The sequence below is a fragment of the Pteronotus mesoamericanus genome, unplaced genomic scaffold, assembly GCF_021234165.1.
Source record: "Pteronotus mesoamericanus isolate MK-2021 breed Mesoamerican mustached bat unplaced genomic scaffold, CSHL_Meso_final contig_130, whole genome shotgun sequence".
Lineage (NCBI taxonomy): Eukaryota > Metazoa > Chordata > Mammalia > Chiroptera > Mormoopidae > Pteronotus > Pteronotus mesoamericanus.
In genome coordinates this window covers 9,791,234-9,812,871 of record NW_026555060.1, presented here as the reverse complement: position 1 = coordinate 9,812,871, position 21,638 = coordinate 9,791,234, and the positions used below count along the sequence as shown (strand labels likewise).

The following is a 21,638-nucleotide window of genomic DNA, read 5'->3' as shown; positions in this document are numbered from 1 at the left end:
TCTATAAAATATGCCATTGGTATTTTAATAGGAATTGTGTTGAATCTCTACATTGCTTTCTTAATTTCTTTCTTCAGTGTTCCATAGTTTTCTGAGTACAAGTCTTTTACCTCCTTGGTTACATTTTTCCTAGGTATTTTATTTTTCTTGTTGCTATAGTAAATGGGATTTTTCCCCTGGTTTTTCTGACATTTCATTGTTGGTGTACAAAAATGCCACTGATTTCTGAATATTGACTTTTTATCCCACTATTTTGCCAAATTCACTTATTAGACTGAGGAGCTTTTTGGTGGAAACTATAGGGTTTTCTATGTACACTATCATGTCATCTGTAAATAATAACAGTTTTACTTCTTCCTTTCCAATTTGGATGCCTCTTATTTCTTTTTCTTGTCTGATTGTTGTGGCTAAAACTTCCAGTACTATATTGAATAAGAGAGGTGAAAGAGGGAAGGCACACTTGTCTTTTTCCTGACCTTAAAGGGAAAGCTTTTAGTTTTTGCCCATTGAGTATAATGTTGGCTATAGCTTTCTCATATATGGTTTTTATTATATTGACGTATGGTCCCTCTATTCTCACTTTGCTGATTGTTTTTTTATCATAAATGGGTGCTGGATTTTATCAAATGCTTTTTCAGTATCTATTGATATGATCATGTGATCATTGTTCTTCATTTTGTTTTATGTGGTGTATTACATTTATTGATTTGTGAATACTGTGCCCTCCTTGCATCCCTGGAATGAATCTCACTTGACCATGGTGTATGATCTTTTTAATGTATTGCAGAATCTGGATTGCCAATATTTTGTTGAGAATTTTAGCATCTATGTTCATCAGAGATATTGGTCTGTAGTTTTCTTTCTTTCTTGTGTCTTTACCTGGTTTTGGATTTAGGATGATGCTAGCCTTGTAAAATGAGTTTGGGAGTCTTCTCTTTTCTGGAATTTTTTTTGGAATAGTTTAAAAAGGATAGGGGTTAGCTCTTCCCTAAATGTTTGGTAAAATTCACCTATGAAGCCATCTGGTTCAGGGCTTTTGTGTGCAGGGGTTTTTTTGATTACTGCTTCAATTTCACTAGTTGTTATCAGCCTATTCAGGCTTTCTGCTTCTTCTTGATTCAGTTTTGGAAGATTGTATGTTTCTACAAACTTCTCCATTTCACCCAGGTTGTCCAATTTCTTGCCATATTGTTGTTCATAGTAGTTTCTTACAATCTTTTGCATTTCTGTGGTATCGGTTGTAACTTCTCTTTCATTTCTGACTTTATTTATTTAGGTCATCTCTCTTTTTTTTTTTTTCTTGATGAGTCTGGTTAAAGGTTTCTCAATTTTGTTTATCTTTTCAAAGAAGCAGCTCCTGGATTTATTGAGCCTTTGAAGTGTTCCTTAAGTCTCTGTGTCATTTAATTCTGCTCTGATGTTGGTTATTTTTTTCCTTCTACTTTCTCTGGGCTTTGTTTCTTGTTGCTTCTGTAGTTTTTGTAGATGTAGGGTTAGGTTGTTTATTTGAGATTTTTCTTTCTTCTTTAGATAGGACTGCACTGCTATGAACTCCCCTCTCAGGACCGCCTTTGCTGTGTCCCATAGGTTTTGGGCTGTTATGTGTTCATTTTCATTTGTTTTGAGATACTTTTTGATTTCTTCCTTGATCTCATTGTTGACCCATTCATTATTTAATAATATGTTATTCAATCTCCATGTATTTGAATGTTTTTGAGTTTTTTCCTTCAGGTTGATTTCTAATTTCAATCCACTGTGACCTGATCACATGCTTGATATGATTTCAATTTTCTTGAATTTGTTGAGGCTTGTTTTGTGTTCTATCGTATGGTCTATCTTTGAAAATCTTCCATGTGCATTTGAAAAGGATGTATATTTTGCTTCTTTGGGGTGAAAGATTCTATATATTATCAGTTAAGTCCATTTGATCTAGGCTGCCATTCAGTGCTACAATATCCTTGTTAATTCTTTGTTCAGAAGATCTATCCATTGTTTACAGTGGGGTGTTCAAATCCCCTATGATGGCTGTGTTGTTGTGAATATCTTTCTTGAAGACTTCCAAAATTTTGTTTATATATTTAAGTGCTCCTATATTGGGTGCATATATGTTTACAAGGGTTATATTGTCCTGTCAGATTACTCCCTTAAGTATTATGTAGTGACCTTTTTTGTCCCTTTTTATGGCTTTTGTTTTGAAGTCTATTTTGTCTGATATAAATATTACTACCCCAGCTTTCCTTTTGTGTCCATTTGCTTGGAATGTTGTTTTCCCTCCCTTCACTTTCAGTCTGTGTAGGTCTTTTGCTCTGAGGTGGGTCTCTGGTGAGGCAGCATATGTGCGGGTCATGTTTTCTTATCCATTCAGCTACCCTCTGTCTTTTGATTGGAGCATTTAATCCATTTATGTTTAAGACTATTGTTGATAGGTACTTTATTCATTGACAATTTTTCTGTACCTGTGTTTCTCTCTTCCTCTCTCTCTCTCTTCTCCTTTTTATAACAGTCCCTTTAGCATCTTTCGCAGTGCTGGCTTGTTGGAGTGTACGATTTTAGCCTTCTTTTGTATGGAAAACTCTTTATTTCACCTTCTATTTTAAATGAGAGTCTTGCTGGATAGAGTAGTCTTGGTCGTAGGTCCTTGCTGTTCATTACCTGGAATATTTTGTGCCGGTCTCTTCTGGCTTGTAGTCTTACTGGTGAGAAATCAGCTTTTGGTCTTATCAGAGCTCCCTTGTATGTTACTAGCTATTTCTCCCTTGCTGTCGTTAAGATTCTTTGTCTTTAAAATTTGCCATTTTAATTGTCATATGTCTTGGAGTGGGACTCTTTAGGTTCACCTTCATTGAGATCCTCCGTGCTTCCTGAACTTGCATGACTTTTCCTCTCACCAATTTAGGAAAGTTTTCTGTTACTATTTTTTCAAACAAGTTTTCTATCCTTTGCTCGTTCTCTTTTCCTTCGGATATTCCCATAATGTGAATGCTCTTACATTTCACATTGTCCTGCAGCTCCCTTAAACTAGCCTCATTCCTTTTGAGTCTTCTTTTCATTAGGTTGCTCTGACTGGGTGTTTCTTCCCACCGTGTCCTCCAGCTCGCTGATGCGGTCCGTTGCTTCATCTAGGCTGCTTTTAATTCCTTCTGGTGTATTGTTCATTTCAGATGTTGTAATCTTCATTTCTTCCTGGTTCTTATTAATAATTTCTATGTCCTTTTTTATGCTGCTGTGTAGGGGAAGAGGGACTCTGGTCCCGCAGAGCCACTTCGCGTCACCACAGATGGAGAAATAAACTGTATCAGGCACAATTTGCCTGTCAGGAGAAGGGGCTGGCGATTCCCTCTAGTGGAGAATGCCCCAAGCCCTTCCCTAGAAGTGGTTTTTATTGAGAACAATATGCGCAGGGGTATACAGCATGCATACAAAGCCTATCAATCTACATCAAAAGACTGTACATAATAAATTGAAGATATACAGAGGTTTGTCTTAAATCAAGGTTTGTCAGACAAGTTGGTGCCAGATGCTCATTAAGGCACAGTTTTCAGGGCTCAGAAATCTTGTTGTGAAGTAAAACACCTGGTTTTTCCTTATCAGGGCGGTGGGAAGCAGCGCAAGCTTATGTGGATACAATGTATTCTTTTGCAGAGCTACAGTTCCCAATTCCTCACAAAGTGGTCCCCTACACCATTACTCATTAACTCCAGGGCACTTTTAGCAAAGTAAGTTTCATAAGATTTAATACAAGTCTTTTTCAGGCCAGATTGTCCCTGAGAACTGCCCAATCCAGTTCAGGGCTGTACCTGCCTTTAGATTGTTTCACTGACCAGCCAGGCAGCTGGGTAGAGCAGCCAAGAGACAAGGAGACTTCTTACAGATATAGAATGAAGACTCCGGCCATAACAAAGCCTAGGGAGGAGGATCTTTTGCCCTTTTTCTGTGTTCCCCAGGTCTTTCCCTGAAGGCTCCCATGCGACTGTGCCTGTCTGAGGTTGCCCCTTCTATCAAGGGGTCTTACTTGTCATTGACTAACCAGCCATCCTCCAGGGCCAAGCTGATGTGAGGGAGGCAGGGGCTGCGCCCTTGCCAAGGAAACAGGTTTTGTCTCCTATTTCCCGAAGCCCTCCTTGCTTAGCTCCAGCCTTGGGGCCCTCTCACCTGCCAGCAAGGCTACAGTCCCTGAAATCAGGCAGGACGGCTCCCAACCCTGCTGTAGTTCCCACTAAATTCCTTGTAGCTCTCAGAAAGTTCCTTGCATTTCTCACTGAATTCCGTGAGCATCCTTATAACCATTATTTTGAATTCTATATCCGATTGATTGCTTGCCTCAATTTCATTTAACTTTTTCTGGGGGTTCCTCTGTTCCTTTCGATTGGGGTTATTTTAGGTGACTCTTTTTGTTTGTTTCTGCATCTCAGGTTGCTCAGCTTTGCCTGCCTGTCTTCGTGGGCTGGACTTCTGTGGTAGGAGTTCTGTGGGACTCAGTGGTGCAGTAGCTTTGGTATTCTGACCTGGATGCTCTAGACTTGCCCTTTATTCAGTTTATGTGGACTCTCATTGTACTTAGACTTTGATTATTGATAGCTCATTCATCGGTGGTTTCTCCCCTCCCGCTGGCCTACTGGGAGTCACAACCGCTGCCACATCTTGTGTGCTTTTGTACAGGTGCTGGTTAACAAAGCAATACTACCCAGAAAACCAAACCCAGGCCGGCAAAAATGCCCCCCTACCACAGCAGCAATATGAACCACAATTGAGCAAAGATTAATAAAGCTAGAAGAAGAAGAAGAATATTAGAGAAAAGAGAATATGAGACGTCTACAGTAAATAAAAATGATTTTGAGGGGATAGAGAGAGGAGAAATAATAACATTAAGGAATAGAATCCAGGCTAAGGGAAAAAAGTAAAATTCCAAACTCAGATAAGCAAGGGCAGGAGAAAGGCAAAATAGAGTTAAGATAGGGGAAGAGTACCCTATGAGATTTGAAATTTAAAAAACAGTGAACAAATCGGAATACAGTTGAAGAAGAACAGCAATAACTAATATCCACACCAAACAAGCCACAATTTATAAAGGTGGAAAGAAAATTAGAATATTATAAGAAAGGGAAAAAAGAATGTAAGCTGACTAAGTGAAGGAAGAATGATTTTGAGAGGACAGAGGGAGGAGAAATAGTAAGAGTAAGGAGTAGGAACAAGGTATAGCATGGAAGGAAATAAGACTTACAGTGAAAATAAGAAAGGGCAGAAAATAGCAAAGGAATAAGACATGTTGGGGTTACAATGTGAGATTTGAAATAAAAATGAAATTAAAAAATAATATAAAAATCTAAGTAAAAAGTAAAAAATGAAAGACAAAGAATAGCGAATTAGTTGGAATACAATTGAAGCAAAAGAGGAAATATTAAAGAGCTATGTGAAAGAAAAGAAAACATGAGTTCTGCAGAAGAATGAGGTGGAATTCGTCTCAGCACAGTTTGGTGTTTGCCTTCTGTCTTCTCCTCCTGGATTGCCTCTGGCTTTTTATCAGCTCACGGTCCCAGGGTGGGCCGTCCAACTTCTGACAGCAGCCTTTGTATCACTTTAACCTGACTCTAGAGGGGGTTTCTGTTGCATCGGAAGGATGGGGCTCCTGGAGCTCCCTGCACAGTGCTGTTCAGTCTTCTGGGGAAACTGTGGGTGTGTTCCCCCTGCCCCTGCACTACCTGTCTTGGTCTGTCCCAGCTTATTTCCAATACTGTAGAGTTTCTGAGGAATCAGGGGTCCGTTTCAAGGGAGGCGCCAACCTGTGTAAGAGGGTCAGCTCTTTCCTGCTTGGTGCTGAGGGCAGGTCTGTGTGCCCACCAACGCTGGGTGGGGCCGACTTCCCCTCACTGCACCAATTTCTGATCTCCCTGTTTTTCTGGCCTCAGTGGAACAGGGCCCTAGGAACCAGTGAATTTTGTCTCCCTGAGAGAAGTTCAAAATGGGCCCTTCAGGCATTTCTGTCTTGTGAATGTGCGCCCTGCGGGCAGTTTTTGAGCCTTTCCTGCCTGTTTTGTAGAGCTTCCTGGTTGGTGGTGCTTGCGATCCTAAAGTAGGTGAGGGTTGGGGGGTATGTCTTACACTTCCCAGAGGTTCCATCTCTGCTGGGGGAAGGGGCTCTGTCTGGCTGTAAATAACCTTAGGTGCTCAACTTCTGCCCATCCAGTGCCCTCGCAGCGGACACAATCCCGAACCCTCCACTCTTGAGCGGCCTCCAGCCGGCTGGCTGTGCTGGGCTGGGGCTGAGAAATCCCCTTGCTGTGCACCTTTCTGATTGCTCTGCTCAGCTGCACTCAGTGCGCCATCTATCCCTTCCCCTCGTTGGCAGGGCAGCTGCGCGTGGGGTCCGTGTCTGACACGCCTTAGCTCCCCTTTTAAAAAGTCCCTCTGGGCATTCCCACTGCAGCACGGAGTCACTGTCCGGCTTTCCTCACACACACCCCTCCGAAAAGCCAGTCTCTCACAGCCACCGTGGGCCACGGCCTGCCTCCTCTCTGCCCACCCCGGGTGCAGCTAGACTCCCTGTCTCTCTCTGGCACTTTCCTGGCTGGTGTTTACCATTGCAGCTATAGGTGTGCTGTTCGGGGTGGGGGAGGGTGTGTGTGTGTGTGTGTGTGTGTGTGTGTGTGTGTGTGTAGCCTGAATGTCCCCGACTTTGTGTATCCAAGTCACTCCTGGCCCGGGTTTGGGGGTCCTCTGCCCTGGGAGGGGAGAGAGCAACAAAGCTGTGATTTCTGACCAGGCTCTCTGCAGCTGCAGGTGCCATGCACTGGCCATTTCCCTTCAATCTATAAAATTTCCTTACCATCTGTTGTGAACCATCTTCTGTATTCCTTGGCTTCTAAACTTCCTATCAGCTAAGGTTCCATCGAATGTTCAGTTTATTTTTCAGAAGGTCAGCCAAGTACCTGAGTTGGAGGGAAAAGCAAGTGGACTCAGCCTCCACCTACTTGGCTGCCACCTTCTCTATCTTCTTTTCTTTTAATGAAACAGAGCCAATTTTACTCAAATTCCCCAAAACTTATACTCAATATGTTGTTTCTAAAATGCATGTCACCCTTTATATAATCGTTTTATTATTGTCTTTCCTTTGTATTTTTTTTAATCTTTTCTTTACAGTTCTTCAATAGAAGCCAGAGTCTTGAGTTGCCCAGTTAGGAGCATCTGACCAACTATTCTGATTAAGTTTCTTCTCGATATTCATGGCCAACATCTGCCTTCTAAACGGAAGGCTTTTGGTCTTTTCAATCCCTTGCTGATAGGGTGAGACTGTACTGTTTCCCATAACCACAGGACCTAATTCAGAACCACTTTTGGCATCCAGTCTTGCATTCCTAATCAAATTTACAATCTGCCTTTCAGCTCCTCTGGCAACATGTTAATGCTGATACATTGGGTGATGCGACAAAAAGTCTCAGCAATGAAGAGATGGGCATTTTCAATGAAATCCCCAGGACAAACTACCAGGAAGAAGTCATTTAAAGCACAGATTCATATTCCCTCAACTTTTTCTGAGCTCCATCAAAGTTAAAGGTAACATATAAGCATTCAACAGACTCTGTAATTGGGTCTTTGTATGTGTAAGTCTCCTGGTGAGAAACTTTGACTAGACCTTTTAGCGCCTGCTGGCATTTTTGAACATTTTTGTTAGTTATGACTGCTGCAGTCAAATAGCAAAGACTATGTGTGGATACATCATCTGAATTGCATTACGACACTGTGGGTGATCATTAATGTCACGCCCTTTGGGGTGGTTGAAGAAAACAGGGATGGATGAATGAGCCTGTTCACTGCTCAAGGGACAAGAGTGGGGCGCTCACACAATTGTCTGTGGTTTCCTCTGTGTCAGGTCTTCCACAGCTGCATCCCAATTCTGCATTAAGTTTTGGAGACCAGTTGCCCCCATAGTGAACGCAAAGTATTTCTCCCTGTTCCTGGGACCAGCACTCTGATGTAAAGATGTTCTGCTACTCCAGAGTAATCCCCACATTCATACTGGAATTTTGCATGCCTGTAGAGTGTATCTAAATATGCTTGGCTAAAACCATGCCTGTCTGCCAGGTAGTCAAAGAGCTTCTGACTGTTGCAGGTTGACTGTATTTATCTTGTAGTTTCTGGATCTTCAAACACTTGCACAACTGGTTCTGTTTCTGCCTGAAACTGTTTCAGTTGTGCAACAATTGCGGTTGTGTATACAATTGTGCAACAATTGCTCTAAAAGCATAAGAAATAGCATCAGCATCAAGGTTTTTGTATACATCCATAGCAAAGTCTCTCATGTTGGCCCCCCTACGAAGATCCGTTTTCCTTGTAATAATTCTTTTTCACTATATATCCCTTTACGGAGAGAAACTCAAGTGATGGAAAGACTAGATGCCCATCCAAGAAGCATGCAACATGAGTAGTCAAGTCATACTCCACCTTTTGCCAAGGAAAAGGAGAGCCATTTTTTCTGAAGTGAATCACTCAAATCACCTAAAAAATTCTTGAGGACATATATTTAGCTAAGTAAATGTTATGATTTTTGCAATTGCTTCACGAAATTGGAAACACCAGCAAGCCACACAAAGTCCAGGGAAGGACTTCATGTAAGGAAGCCTCTGGTCCCATGATCTACATTCTTTTTCTCCAGGCCTGCAGTGAGATTTCTCTAAGGTAATTGACTGAAGGAGAGTGTTTGGAAGTCACACTGCATAAAGCACAGCCTCTTCACTTCCTCACGTGGCTGCTCCTGGTTGAAAAGAGTCTGCCAGAGCTTATCTGCCTACTGTCTTTCCTTTTAGTCACGTCCACCTCCAGTACATAGGACGTTGGGGCTTGAGGATTTGTCCATAGCTTTCTTAACTAAAAATTTTAAAAGATGTAATTTACTTTTAGAGGGAGGGAAAGGAGGAAAGAGGGGGAGAGAAACATCAGTGGGTTGCCTCTCATACACCCCAAACAGGCACCAAACCCACAGCCCAGGCATGTGCCCTGACCTGGAATCGTACTGGCGAACTTTTGCTTTGCAGAACCAATGCCCAGCCAACTGAGCCAGACCAGTCAGGACAAGTTCAGCTTTTTCAGATTGCACATATAAGAGAAATCATATAGCATTTATCTTTCACTAATTTGTTTCACTTAGCATGCCTTCCAGGTTCATCCTTACAGTCGCAGAAGGTAGGATTTCCTTTTTTATGGCTGAATAATATTTCATTATATATATACCACATTTTTAAAAAATCCATTAATCTGACAGTTAAGTTCTGCCCATATTTTGGCTATTGCAAATAATGCTGTAATGAACACGAGTGTGCAGATACATCTTTAAGATAGTGATTTAACACCCAAAGTGAGATCACTGAATTATATAGTTTTATTTTTAATTTTCTGAGGAACCTCCATACTGTTTTTCACAGAGGCTATACCAATTTACATTCCCACCAGCAGTGCACAAGGGTTCCCTGTTTTTCCCACATCCTCACCAACACTTGCTTTTTTTTTTTTTGTAATGTCCATTCCAATAAATGTGTGATCTCTTACTGTGGTTTTAATTTGCATTTCCTTGATGATCAGTGATATTGAGCACCTTTTCATGTACTTCTTGCTTATTTATGTTTTCTTTGAAAAAATGTCTATTCAGGTCCTCTTCCCATTTTTAAAAAAGATTTTATTTGCTTATTTTTAGGGAGAGGGGGAGGGAGAAAGGGAAACACTGATCAGCCGCCCTTGGTAGGTCCCCAGCCAGGGGGCCTGGCCCACAACCCAGGCATGTGCCCTGGCCAGGAATCAGTCCAGTGACCCTTCAGTTTGCAGATTGGCGCTCAATCCACTGAGCCTCACCAACCAGGGCCCGCTGTCCATTTTTTAATCAGGATTTTTTTTTCTGAGTTGTTGAGTTGCTCGCGTGTTTTGGATATTAACTTGTCAGATATGACTTGCAAATATTTTCTCCCTACAGATTGCCTTTTTTTTCGTTATTTCTTTTGCGGTACAGAAGCTCTTTAGTTTGATAGTTTGATATTGATTTTTGCTTTTGTGGCTTGTGGTTTGGGCATCACATCCAAAAAAATCATTGTCAAGACCTATGTCAAGATTTCCCCTGTGCTTTTTCCTGAGTTTTACAAGTTTTAGGTCTAACTTTTGAGTTTTTAACCCATTTCAAGTTATTTTTTAGTATAAAATAGGGGCCCAATTTCATTATTTTGCATGTGAATATTCAGATTTCCCAACATAATTTATTGAGATTAGTCTATGTATCTTGATTTAATTGCCATATTAAACTTTCACTTTTATTTTCAATGTAACAAAACTATTGGTGTTTGCATACTAAACTTCTAATAGCCCTCTTACTGAATACTCTTTTAACACTTTTATTTTTCAAATAGAAATCAGTAAAAATAATAATAATCTACGCTATCTCATATTTACAGCTCATTTCTTTATCTAATTGCATTGGCTAGCATTTCCCAAACAGTACTGAAAATAACAAAGGTGAGAGTCTGAATTTTATAGTACTGCTTCTAGTGTTTTGCCATTAACCATAAAACGTTGAACTTCATATGACTGTCTTGCTCTCATTTCTCCAGACTCAGCTAAGGTCATATCCTCAGGCAGGCTTTTTGTAACTACATGACCTAAAATCCCTCACCTTTATACCCTTGTAGGTCTCTAATTCTTACTTTATTTTCTTTCTTTTTCTTTTTACTATTTTTTCTCCTTTAATACTGGCAACAATTAAAAAGCTTGAGAACACATTATATTTACGACATTTGGGTACAAAAGACCTATGGTGCATCAATGCAGTAACATTCTATGTAGCTGGTTAAAACAATATTAAAAAGATTTTTACACAATAAAATGATTTCCAAGACCTATTGTTAAGTAAAAAAGTCAAGCTGTACAATAGTATACATAGTATGCCATCAGTTGTATGAAAAAAAAGAGGGTGTGTGCATATACTTATATGAACATTTGGTTTATACAAACATAAAACGTGGAGAAAGTAACCATAGAAAATGTAATACATCGTGTTCAAGGAAGAGTTTAATTGAAGATCCGGTGTGTCACATGGGCATTTTCAGTTTATTCCTTTATACATTTTTCTTTGTATTTTGTGTTCGCCACCCCAAGTCTCCTTCCATCACCATTTATACCACCTCCCCTTGACAATCATCACAGTGTTGTTGGTGTCCAGCTTTTTCATTTTTGCTCAATCTCTTCGACCCCCTCACCCCTCCCCCAACAGCTATCAACCTGCTATGAGCCTGTCACTATTTTGCTTGTTAGTTCATTTTGTTCATGAGATTCCATGTATAAGTGAAACCATATACTCTGACTGGCCTATTTCATTTAGCATCATGTTCTCCATGTTCATCCATGCTGTCGCAAACTTTCTTTTTCCCACAGCAATTATTTCTGTATTTATTGTGCATTTTGTATTGAATTCTAGTTATTGTGCATTTACTTTTTCAAGTTTTGTTAGTTTTTGCCTTCACTTAAATGTGAGCCTCACTAGAGCAAGAACCTGCTTTGCCTAATGCATAGTACCTATCCATCAGTGGACACTGGAGCTCCTAAATAAAAATAAATGCACTTGTATTTTCCTCCTGTCCTCTCAGCACCTCCAACTTTACTATTTAAACATTGCCACATTTTACTACACTCATGTACCACATTTTCCATTGTTCTATAGCTGCATGTGTAAATTGCTTCCCTAACACCAACAGTCCTTTTCCTATCATTCTTTCTCTTGGTTAGATTTTCTGAGTTATTCCTTGAGGTCTAATGAATCTCTGTTGTCTTTCATATTTTAACAATTTACTAAGTATATTTAAGTCACAATATATTTCCTTAAGACACTTCTTAGAACCTCACAGACATTGCTTCATTATCTTTTGTTAGGAAATATTGCTCAAATTGGCATTTCTCTCCTGCTCTCTTGTTCTCCTAGTGAGGGCAGGTTGCGCTGGTTATTTGCTTGTTTGCTCTCAAGTTCATTTTTTCTCCCTTTCTTCCTTTCTCAGCATTGCAGAGGATGTCACAAACTCTTTTATTCTTTTGCTTCTGGGTAAGTTCTGTCAATATAGGCAGAGGCAGAACTAGGAAGGGGGGGAAGGCCTGGTTTTCTCCCTCTGCTTCAGAAAGAATCTTGGTCAGTGGTTTTTGTCTTTTCCTTGGATCCACCTCCCTGGAGAAGAGCTGCTCGATCTGTCCATACTCCCAGTTCTCCTTTGTCCTTTCCTGCTGTCAGGCCCGCCATTGTTTTCTCCTTCCCATTTTAAATTCCCTCCTTTTGAAATACCTAGGGTGGCTGGCATTTTCTGACTGGACTCTGACGAATTCAGGGGTGATTAGATGAGCTAAACTACACCAAAATTTTCTATCTTCCTCTCTCCAGTCACCATCATTCAAAGATTATAGACCAGGCTTGTGCTTCCCCCCCCCCCCCAATTGTTTGTGGAGAAATATTTTAGCACTTTAAAAATACTTTTGTTAAACACTGGGAATAGTTCATCAGCTATTTTATCCTGCAATCCATTATCAGTATTTTACACAGTAACTTTGGAACTCCTGTGCTTGTGAAACTAGTAGAGAGATAGCCTGAGACTGCCTTGACATTTTAAAAATTAGAGCTCTAATTAGTAAAGCTCTAATTATTAAAGTTGACATTTCCTGTTTATCACTTTAACAGTTTTAGTTCATAGACAGTAAAATGGCAATCATCAAAATAAAAAAAGTCAAATTTAAGCAAGAGCCTGCTGACTTGAAATTTCAGAGCCACTGGTCAAGCTCATCTCTTTAATCGTTTTGATTTTTAAAATTAAAATACTTTGGCAGATGTCCTGGCTTGTGTGGCTCAGTTGGTTAGAGCATCATCCTGTAACTGAAGGGCTGTGGGTTCGATCCCTGGTTGGGACACATGCCTGGGATTCAGGTTCAATCCCAGTCTGAGCACAATCCCTGGTCCAAGTGTATATGACTCCCAGTTGTGGGTATGAGAAGCAGCCAATCAATGTTTCTCTCCCCCTAAAAGTAATAAAAAAAAAAAATCCTCGGGTGAGGATGAAAATGTATTTTGGAAAATGTTAAGCTTAGATAGTACATACAAAATTGCCCAGTCTTACAATTTAAAATGTATACTTATTTCATGCAAAAATATCTGAGCACCCACTGTGATTTTCCTAGGTGGTGGCAAGACACAGTACACAAGAGACAAAAATTGTCCTTGCATTCTGCCTTTTCATCTAAGATAATATCCCTGGATATACCTTAATGGAATGAGAAAATTTACTGTGATACTAACATACTCACATAGGCTGATCACATTGGACAATTAACAGGCACCTTAAAATTTTTTTTAAAAAAGTGTTTATGAAGTACACTGATTATCAAGTGCTGTCAACCTTTAACCTTTACAAAGGCTGGGAACTGTCAATCCCAGCCATTTCCCATATGGTAGATGTGTGCAGTACAAATAGTCTATCAGTGACATCTTATTAGAACATGATTCAAGAGAACTTCTGCCTATACCTGTCCTAACAATCAGCTAGAAGGGCCTGTTTGGACATCAAGGCATCATCTGTACCAAAGATAACAGGACAATCAAAGCATTCTACCATGTGATACCAGGACATAGTCCCCACCCCCATGAGTCACTCAACTGTGCCCTTCAGAAGAAGGGCCAGCTCCAGCTGGTCCATCTCCCCAAGCTTATCACATCAGAAATGACATCTTGCTTCTCATTGGCTTTTTTCTCCTAAAATGTATCCACAGGAAGCTCTAGATATTACTGGTTCAGCTGATCGTCTTACTTAGAGAGACCACATTTCGTAATGCTAACAAAACAGATTTGCAGTTAGGTTTTGGTAACCAATAGTAAATTGCAACAATTTCTTAAAAGGATAAAAAGCTAGTTGCTGTTCCCATCTCCTAAAGTGAGCAGACAAAATGATAGTCTGAAGAAAAAAACTTTCAGTAATCTGTAAAGTTCCTTAAATTGTCCATAGGTCTTTAGTATTTACAATTCACTCAACAAGTATTTATGGAGTACTAGGTACAACACTGTTCCTTTGAAGAAAACCAGGAGTGAAGGAACAGTGGTGTCCTTTTAGACGGGAGATCGGGAAAAGGCCTCTTTGAGGTGACCTTTGAGAAGGGGCTGAATGGGCAGCAAGTCAGGCAGAGAGAAAATGCAAAAATCCTGGTATGGGGATGAACGCACGAGCAAGGTGAGAAACTAGTAGATGAGGTTGTGGTAGTATTTAGGAGCCTAAACACATAAACCACAGCAGGAACTTTGAATTTTGTTTTGCGCACGAAGTTAATGGATTGTGAAAAGAATGTATGGTTTACATTTCCCTCTGATGGCTGTATGGAAAATAGACTGTGTACATGTGGCGGTCGTGGTGAATTAACAGTAGAAGCAGAGGAAGGTACAGAAGGTCGCAGCAGTGCCCTGGTTCAAAGACAACTGTGAACTGGACTGGAGTAGTGAACATGAAGGTAGTGAAAAGCTACAGATCCAAACACATTTTGAAGGCAGAACCTGTGGACGGATCTTGATGGCTTGAATATAGGATGAGGGTGTTAAGAGAACAAAATAATAAAGGATGACTCTTCTGTTTGAGTCTTGAGAAACTGAAGGAATCACGGTGACAATTACTGAAAATAAAGCCTGAAGCACAAATCAAGAGCTCTTTTTAAAAGAATTTACAATGTGAAATCAAGCATCCAAACTGTTGAGAGCTCAAAGAAAAGATCAAGACTAAAGATAACTTAAAGGAAATTAGCCTTAGAGTTGAGTTCTGAAAGCCAAGGGTCTGGATGAGAACACCTAGGCTGACTGCACTTTAGGGCTTCCCCCTCTCCAAAGTTCAGAAATCGGGGGGAAAAGGGTACAATAAATTAGAACAGGATCTAAAGAACCCCAACTTTTAAGCCAAAATTTTTTATTAAAATACTGCAATTAAGAAATTATATTGCAACTGACACATGACAACTATTAAAATTCTAGCAGTAATCTGGTATTTGGTTTTCTTAAATGCAAATTATGCATTCTAAGACTTTCAAAACAAACTGTTCTGAAATAACTGCACAATATAGTCAAAACATATTTATTACTTTTTAGTGTCATTTTGTACACTTCAGTACAAATACAAGAATATAGCCATATTTACAGGTATTGAAAAGAAATCCATATATTCAAACCCCACATCTAAATACAGTAGCGTTAAGTCCTGATTGAAATCCAAATCAGAACTACAATAGTTCTGATTTTCAGAGTAACCTTACTTCACGCCCTGCCCCCCACCCCTGGGCAATAATCCCTTAAAGCTAAGGCTGTTTTTTGAATTGGGATAACAATTCATTCTTTGCAAAGTTTTAAGCACCTCCTTTCCAAGATTTTACAAGTGTGAAAAACAGATATATAAAATTAGAAGGTAAAACCATTCATTTGGGCTATTAAAAGCATGATGTCTTTAAAAAGGAGCGAAGCATGGAATTTTCAGTGCTAAAAATGTGGAGATATAGTCCAAGTTTTAAAATTAAAAGTTAAACTAGTTACACCCAAAAGAAAAAACAGTAGGAAAGCTGGTTCTTCAGGGTAAAGACTAACAGGCCCACCTTCACAAAATATATTTTATTACAATACAGTTTGAGTATGTCCCTTTTAAAACAAACGAAACCCCCCTGAAGTTTCCTAGGGGTTATTCGTATTTGTTATTTCAAATTACTTGAACCAAGGTGCCCACCAAAATGAGATATATATTCAAAGCCATGGCAATAGGCCAACTACATAAAGAGTATTCTGTTATTACACCTATTTTAATAAATAGTCCCTAGCTACCTCAAGAAGGTTAGTGGCTGGACACCATGTCTGTATTAAAGTGCAGTATTTAAAATAATTTACTATAGAATAAGTGATTCAAGTATTGTAAAAATAGTCTACAAAACATTTTAATTTTCTGTGTTTAAAAATTCACCAGGAAATTTCAAATTAGGCATCTTCTATATATATACGTGAAGAATTCATTTAGGGATGTAAACTTTTTAAAGCAAAAAGGTGACATAAATCTGTAATAAACTATTAGTCAGTCAAATTCAAATTTATCTTAAATCACAGGTCAAGTTACCATCTGATAAGGAAACCTCTGCCTACCGTATCACCAATTCTTCTTCTTGGGAAATATACAGGCCTGCATCTGTAAGGGTTCTAGCTTAACATAGTTCTTTATAGTTTCATTTACATGCACTAATCAAGTCCAGCAAATGTTAACAATCTCAGGTATAAACATTTCATGATGTAACTTATGACATTTGTTTCTTCTTACATTTTAAAAGTATGCTTATAGTACAATAAAAAAAAATCAGTTTTTTATACTGGAATTATTTTTTTATACTGAAATTATACTGGAATATTTTTGTATTTTAGAAAACATCACCCACACTATCGCTTACAGTTTACTTTCTAAAATTTATTGAAAAGTCTGATCATTATATTCTATACTTTAAATATGCTTAATGCACAAGCACAATTTCAAAATTTTAGTATCCCAGAATGTAGTAACATTAATGTCTAACATCACAAAATAAGTCCTTGGTGCTGGCAGTTCTCTGAAAGCACATGAATACATCTGCCTCGACAAGAAAAAAAAGGCTCTAAATTGGATAGGATTTTGAAATTAAGATTTTTCTGCATGAAGAAACCCCTGTGATTTGATACAATACTGGCAGTGTCATGCTAAGGCCAGGTGACCAATATTTTAGAAAAGGAAAAAAAAAAAAAAAGCCAAGGTAATTTTATAGTAGCAATAGTTTCTTTTTTTATTTTAATATACTTTAGGAAAACAATATACAAAGCTGAGCTTCTCCACCATTTCCATCTAACAGTAGGAAGCTCCAATTACACAAATTTAGCGTTTTGTGATGGCTAAGAACAGCAGTCAGCACCAGACTTGAACAGTTAGCTACAACACAAACATCCTTCAAAATGAAATGTCATAATAGCAAGACAGGTAAACCAGGGTTTAACAAATGACAACCACTTGGGAAGTGACTTAATCATTCTTGTTGAATTTCATATTTCATTAAATATCTTATACACATTTCCTGTTAATATGTTTTAAACAAAACCTCCCTTAAGGACTTATTTCAGTTAAGTATAAATATTCAACAAGAATAGTTCTGATAAAGAATCCCCAGGTAGTTCAAATTCTAATATGCATTTGACCAAAGGAAAAGAAAAATAACAATTTATTTGTTTTAACATGTTTATTACAACAGATACAATTCACATCTGACTAGCCTTGTTTCCTCTTTACCCTCCCACAACCATGTTCATTGGGCCATTTCCTTACATTTGAGCAATCAATGTACTTTTAGCACACACGCCCAGCAGTACTTTTAGGTCCATTCTTACAGGGTGCAAATGGATTTCAATAATTTATACAAACAAGTGGGTTATGCTCAATCACTGCAATTTTAAGCTACTGTACACAGGAATGAAAAGGTTATAGAAAAGTGCCATAGCAACAGTGCCTTAAGAAAGGAGAAAAAAGAGGAGCTTTAAAAAATGGATAAAATCAGATCAAGTATTTCAGAGGAAAATGGAACACACGGGAAATGAAAAAACATTTCTCTGAGAAACAAATGGAGAAGCACTGCTCTTGATCAGGTGCAAGTGTGGAAACAGTTGTTTCACGATATTTTGTACACTGCCCATATGGTTCAAAATTGTATCTCCTTAGACACAGATCGCCCGGCGCTTGCACTGAATTTTTGAAAATGCAAGATTTCCGAATGATAAATTAAACCCCCCTCCCACATTTTTTTTCCTTAAAAAAGCTAATTTTGCAGACAGGTTTACATGTAAAAGGCTAGGTATTTAGCCACCTCAGCATTGATTAGTTTTGGATGTCTAAGCTCTGTTACACATGGCTTCCCATGGCTTCACTCTACAAAACGTATTTACAATGTGAAGAATACATCTACATTAAATCTACATTTCAAGGGTTTTACAAATCAATCTTGTCTCTTTCCCCTGAATTAATTCTCACAGACCCCCGTCCCCTTGTCATTTCCTTTGCCCAGCTTAACGGTCCAAAGTCTACTTAAATGCAGCTCAAAAATGTTAAGATTGGGCAATAGATTTACAGTTCCTGTACTCAAAACCATGTGCAATTATTCACATTTTCACACCATGAAGGAATTCTGATTTTTTAGCTTTTCGAGTTCCTTAATTTGTTGTCTCAAAAATAGTATCCTGAAAAAAATAAGAAAGCATTAGAACTGTGAAGTCATATAAATATTACAGAAAAAAAAAACTCTTAACAAAAGGTATTTAAGATAAATTAAAAACTGATTACAGTTAAAATAATCACTGAATAGATGATATACTCATATATTACACCAGGATGATAAAAGTTAGAGTGTTCTCTAACAGTTTCTTAATAATTAATTTAAATATAAAGGTGATTTAAAATGTTAATGTTCACTGCATCATCACATACACAAGGGCAGTAGATATTAAACATGAGATATACCTATACTGCATGTTTTCTGGACTACAATACAGTAAGCTTAGTAAGTCTGGAATTAACTATGTGCAAGAAGCCGTTTTGAAGAACAGTTCTCAATATAAATGTAGATTCATAAAAAGACAAGTCAAAGTTCCACAGACGTGTATATTTAAAACAAAAAAAAAAAACCACAAACTCTACAGCTAACTAGATTTCCATAAACTTCACAAAATCCTTCCTACTCTCATCCCGCTTTCTTGTGACATTTAACTTTAATAATAAATGTCATAAACTATGAAATTTATTGCTTATATCAGGGAATTAGGCAAAATCACACACTGGTTTGATATTTGACTGTGTATATTGTTTTAATAAATTGCAATAAAGGATAATATAATTTCCTAAAAGCTAAATCATCTTAGAAGCCAAAATGAAGTTAAATTTTATGTATGTTAAAACTCCATTCAGAGCAATTCCAGAGAGGGGAAAAAAAAATCCAAAGTGATGGTCAAAAAAAAAAGCCTCTGGATATTTTAGTAATTGAGACATTAGATAAAAACTCAATTTTTCCAAGTTTACTATAAATCCCAACTTAGTATTTTATTATTTGTGGTTTCACGACAAGATTAATACTACCTTATACAGTCAGGACATGAAGCCATTTAAAGTTTGCCCTCAATTTTGTAATAGGTGTTTAAAATGTACCTATACTATTTATTGGATGTAGACACATCCTACTTGAATAGGATACTAGATTAAGAAAAATGGGACAACGAGAATTCAGGAGAAAATAATAAAAAAAAATAACATGCATCATTAAACTAGCTGAACTGAATTCTTCCTGTAATTTCCAAGGATCTATTGGTGATACAAGCATAATATAAATAGTGATTTGAAATTTCAACTGAAAAAGTACTCTTGGGAGTGGGTAAGTCCCCTCAATTCAATAGGCCCCTCAATTAAGATTGACCCTTTATAATTAGTTGCTGCCTAATTTCACTTTTTAAATAATATATTACAATACCTTAGTTATAGTGCAAGAAATAAAGTCTAATGAAGCATTTATCATGGGTTAAGAAAAATAAAAATCTAGATGTCATTATCATTCACCAGAAATACTATTAAATTATAAAAATGCAAGTTATAGTATTACAGAATGTAATACTACACTGTACAATACTATTGTATACTATTGTATACTAATGGTACACTATATCAAAGCAGCATTAAATTTCCTTTCTGAAATTCAGGGTTATGGGATTATTCTGATTTAAGATACATAATGCTAAGAAACAAAAATTATTTCAGTGAAAAACTTACCTTTGCTCTCTCAAAGTTGCTTGAATTTCACATACCCGGACTAAAGATCTTAAATTTTTTAACTCAGTACAAATTTCTGACATGTGAACACTCCCCATGTTATGGGCTTCTTCTCGCAATCTTGATGCCTATAATTAAAGAAAATCCCGTAAAATATAAGACACATTTGCATATAAAAAAATAAAACACTAAATTTTTGAGAATTTTATACAAGATTACAGACTAATCATTTTCCTTTAAATCCATAAAAATGCAGCTGAATCTAATAATTTTCTTAAAAACAGCAACAACAACAACAACAAACCTCTCTTATATAGTGAAAGATACTTATTTTAGGATTCACATGTCAGGCTTGTTTAGAAAATAGTATTGCTAATCTCTGAACAGCACAGCACTAGGATAGAACAACTTATTATTGTCATTAATAAAAGATGCTGGGCCAGCAAAAGCAAAGTTCAGGTATGACACTGATAAAAAGGGTCTCACTGAAATCCTGTATCATGAGAGATATAACATAGCTCTGTGAATTTATGGAATATTTCAGATAGTCATCTGACACAAAGGAGAAACCAATGGCAATAATTGCAGTGCCCTAAGGTCCCTAATCCCAAAACAAAAATGTGTTGCGTTCTGGTAGCTTTGTCTAGTGGGAGAATCATCAGATTATCAGTACTAACATGTTCTAAAACTATTAGAATGGCTGGCTGAGTGCAAAAATTACACTGGCTTTGAACCACATGGTTGTATTAATGAACTGACTTTGGTATATAATCCATTTGGTCTTAAGGGCCTCATTGATAAACTAGAAAACCTCATTATCAACTCGGGTTAGCAGTTTCAAGCTGGAGAAAATGAAGCACTTGGCACAGAGCTAAATGCTGAGTATGATCATGGTAGCTATAATGATAATTGTATTAAAAATACACATATACACATATAAAAATATGTGAAACCACAAGTGACTTCATAAATACCCTCTAAGATAAGTATGTATCAAATATTTTACAAAAGAACTAGACAACCTAATTAGATAGTTGTTTTAAATACTATCTAATACTGTAATTAGATTTTCTAAAAACAGAACTGAAGTTACATGTTTTTAGTCATCTAGAGGTAAAACATCTGCTGTGAATCATGTAACATACCTGCTTCTCTGCATGATCTGCAGGCCATCCTTGAACGTGTTTTATGAGATTTTCATTGAAGTGTGCTGCTAGCGTAGGTGTTAATGAACATGTAGTTCGGGTGGATGAATTCTGTGGTACAACTGTTGCATTTGATGTGTTACTACCAGAAGTATGATTTGGACCAGGCGATGGACTTCTCTGGCTACTGGAAGAGAAAACAAAATCGAATGTTCAGTATATATCTACAAGTAGTCTAAGCATCCTAGATGTTATCTGTCAATACCTTCTATTAAAGATATCCAAATACCTAAGAAAAATTTGTTATTTTAACATTAAGTAAATAGAATTTAAAACTCAAAGTGTATTTTTAGTTATATCATGTATTCCCCAACACACTTGTTTGGGGGGGGGCCCTTTTAACACTGTCAGAATCAAATTTAAAAATAACAGTAGTCTCCAAATTTGACAGCAGAACCTGATGACTTCATATACTGCAAACTCTAATAAGAATGTCACTAAGAAATGGTCACATTTTAACAGTTGTAGATATATAAGGCACATCTGAATATTGTATCTTACATACAATAGATAAGGAGGGGAAAATATATACTGCTAATCTGACAAAGTGTTGAATCAGAAGGTGAAATAATGAGAAGCAAAATACAGGCATTTT

The 21,638-nt window shown here is 37.7% G+C and overlaps 1 protein-coding gene and 1 pseudogene across 7 annotated transcripts in view; both read right to left on the bottom strand.

Annotated features, from left to right (window-relative positions):
• Positions 1–7,141: 7,141 nt before the first annotated feature.
• Positions 7,142–10,602, bottom strand: LOC129087596 (eukaryotic translation initiation factor 3 subunit E-like; annotated as a pseudogene).
• Positions 10,603–16,798: 6,196 nt separating this feature from the next.
• WAC (WW domain containing adaptor with coiled-coil) overlaps positions 16,799–21,638 on the bottom strand; it is a 92,181-nt gene continuing 87,341 nt past the window's right edge. For all 7 annotated transcript variants that reach the window (XM_054592064.1, XM_054592069.1, XM_054592052.1 and 4 more), the window contains 3 exons: positions 20,984–21,170; positions 19,839–19,966; positions 16,799–18,262 (listed from right to left, as the gene is read on the bottom strand). In XM_054592064.1, the coding sequence (XP_054448039.1) occupies positions 18,193–18,262; positions 19,839–19,966; positions 20,984–21,170 (385 nt within the window). In that variant the 3' untranslated portion in view covers positions 16,799–18,192. The remainder of the gene's footprint in view (positions 18,263–19,838; positions 19,967–20,983; positions 21,171–21,638) is intronic.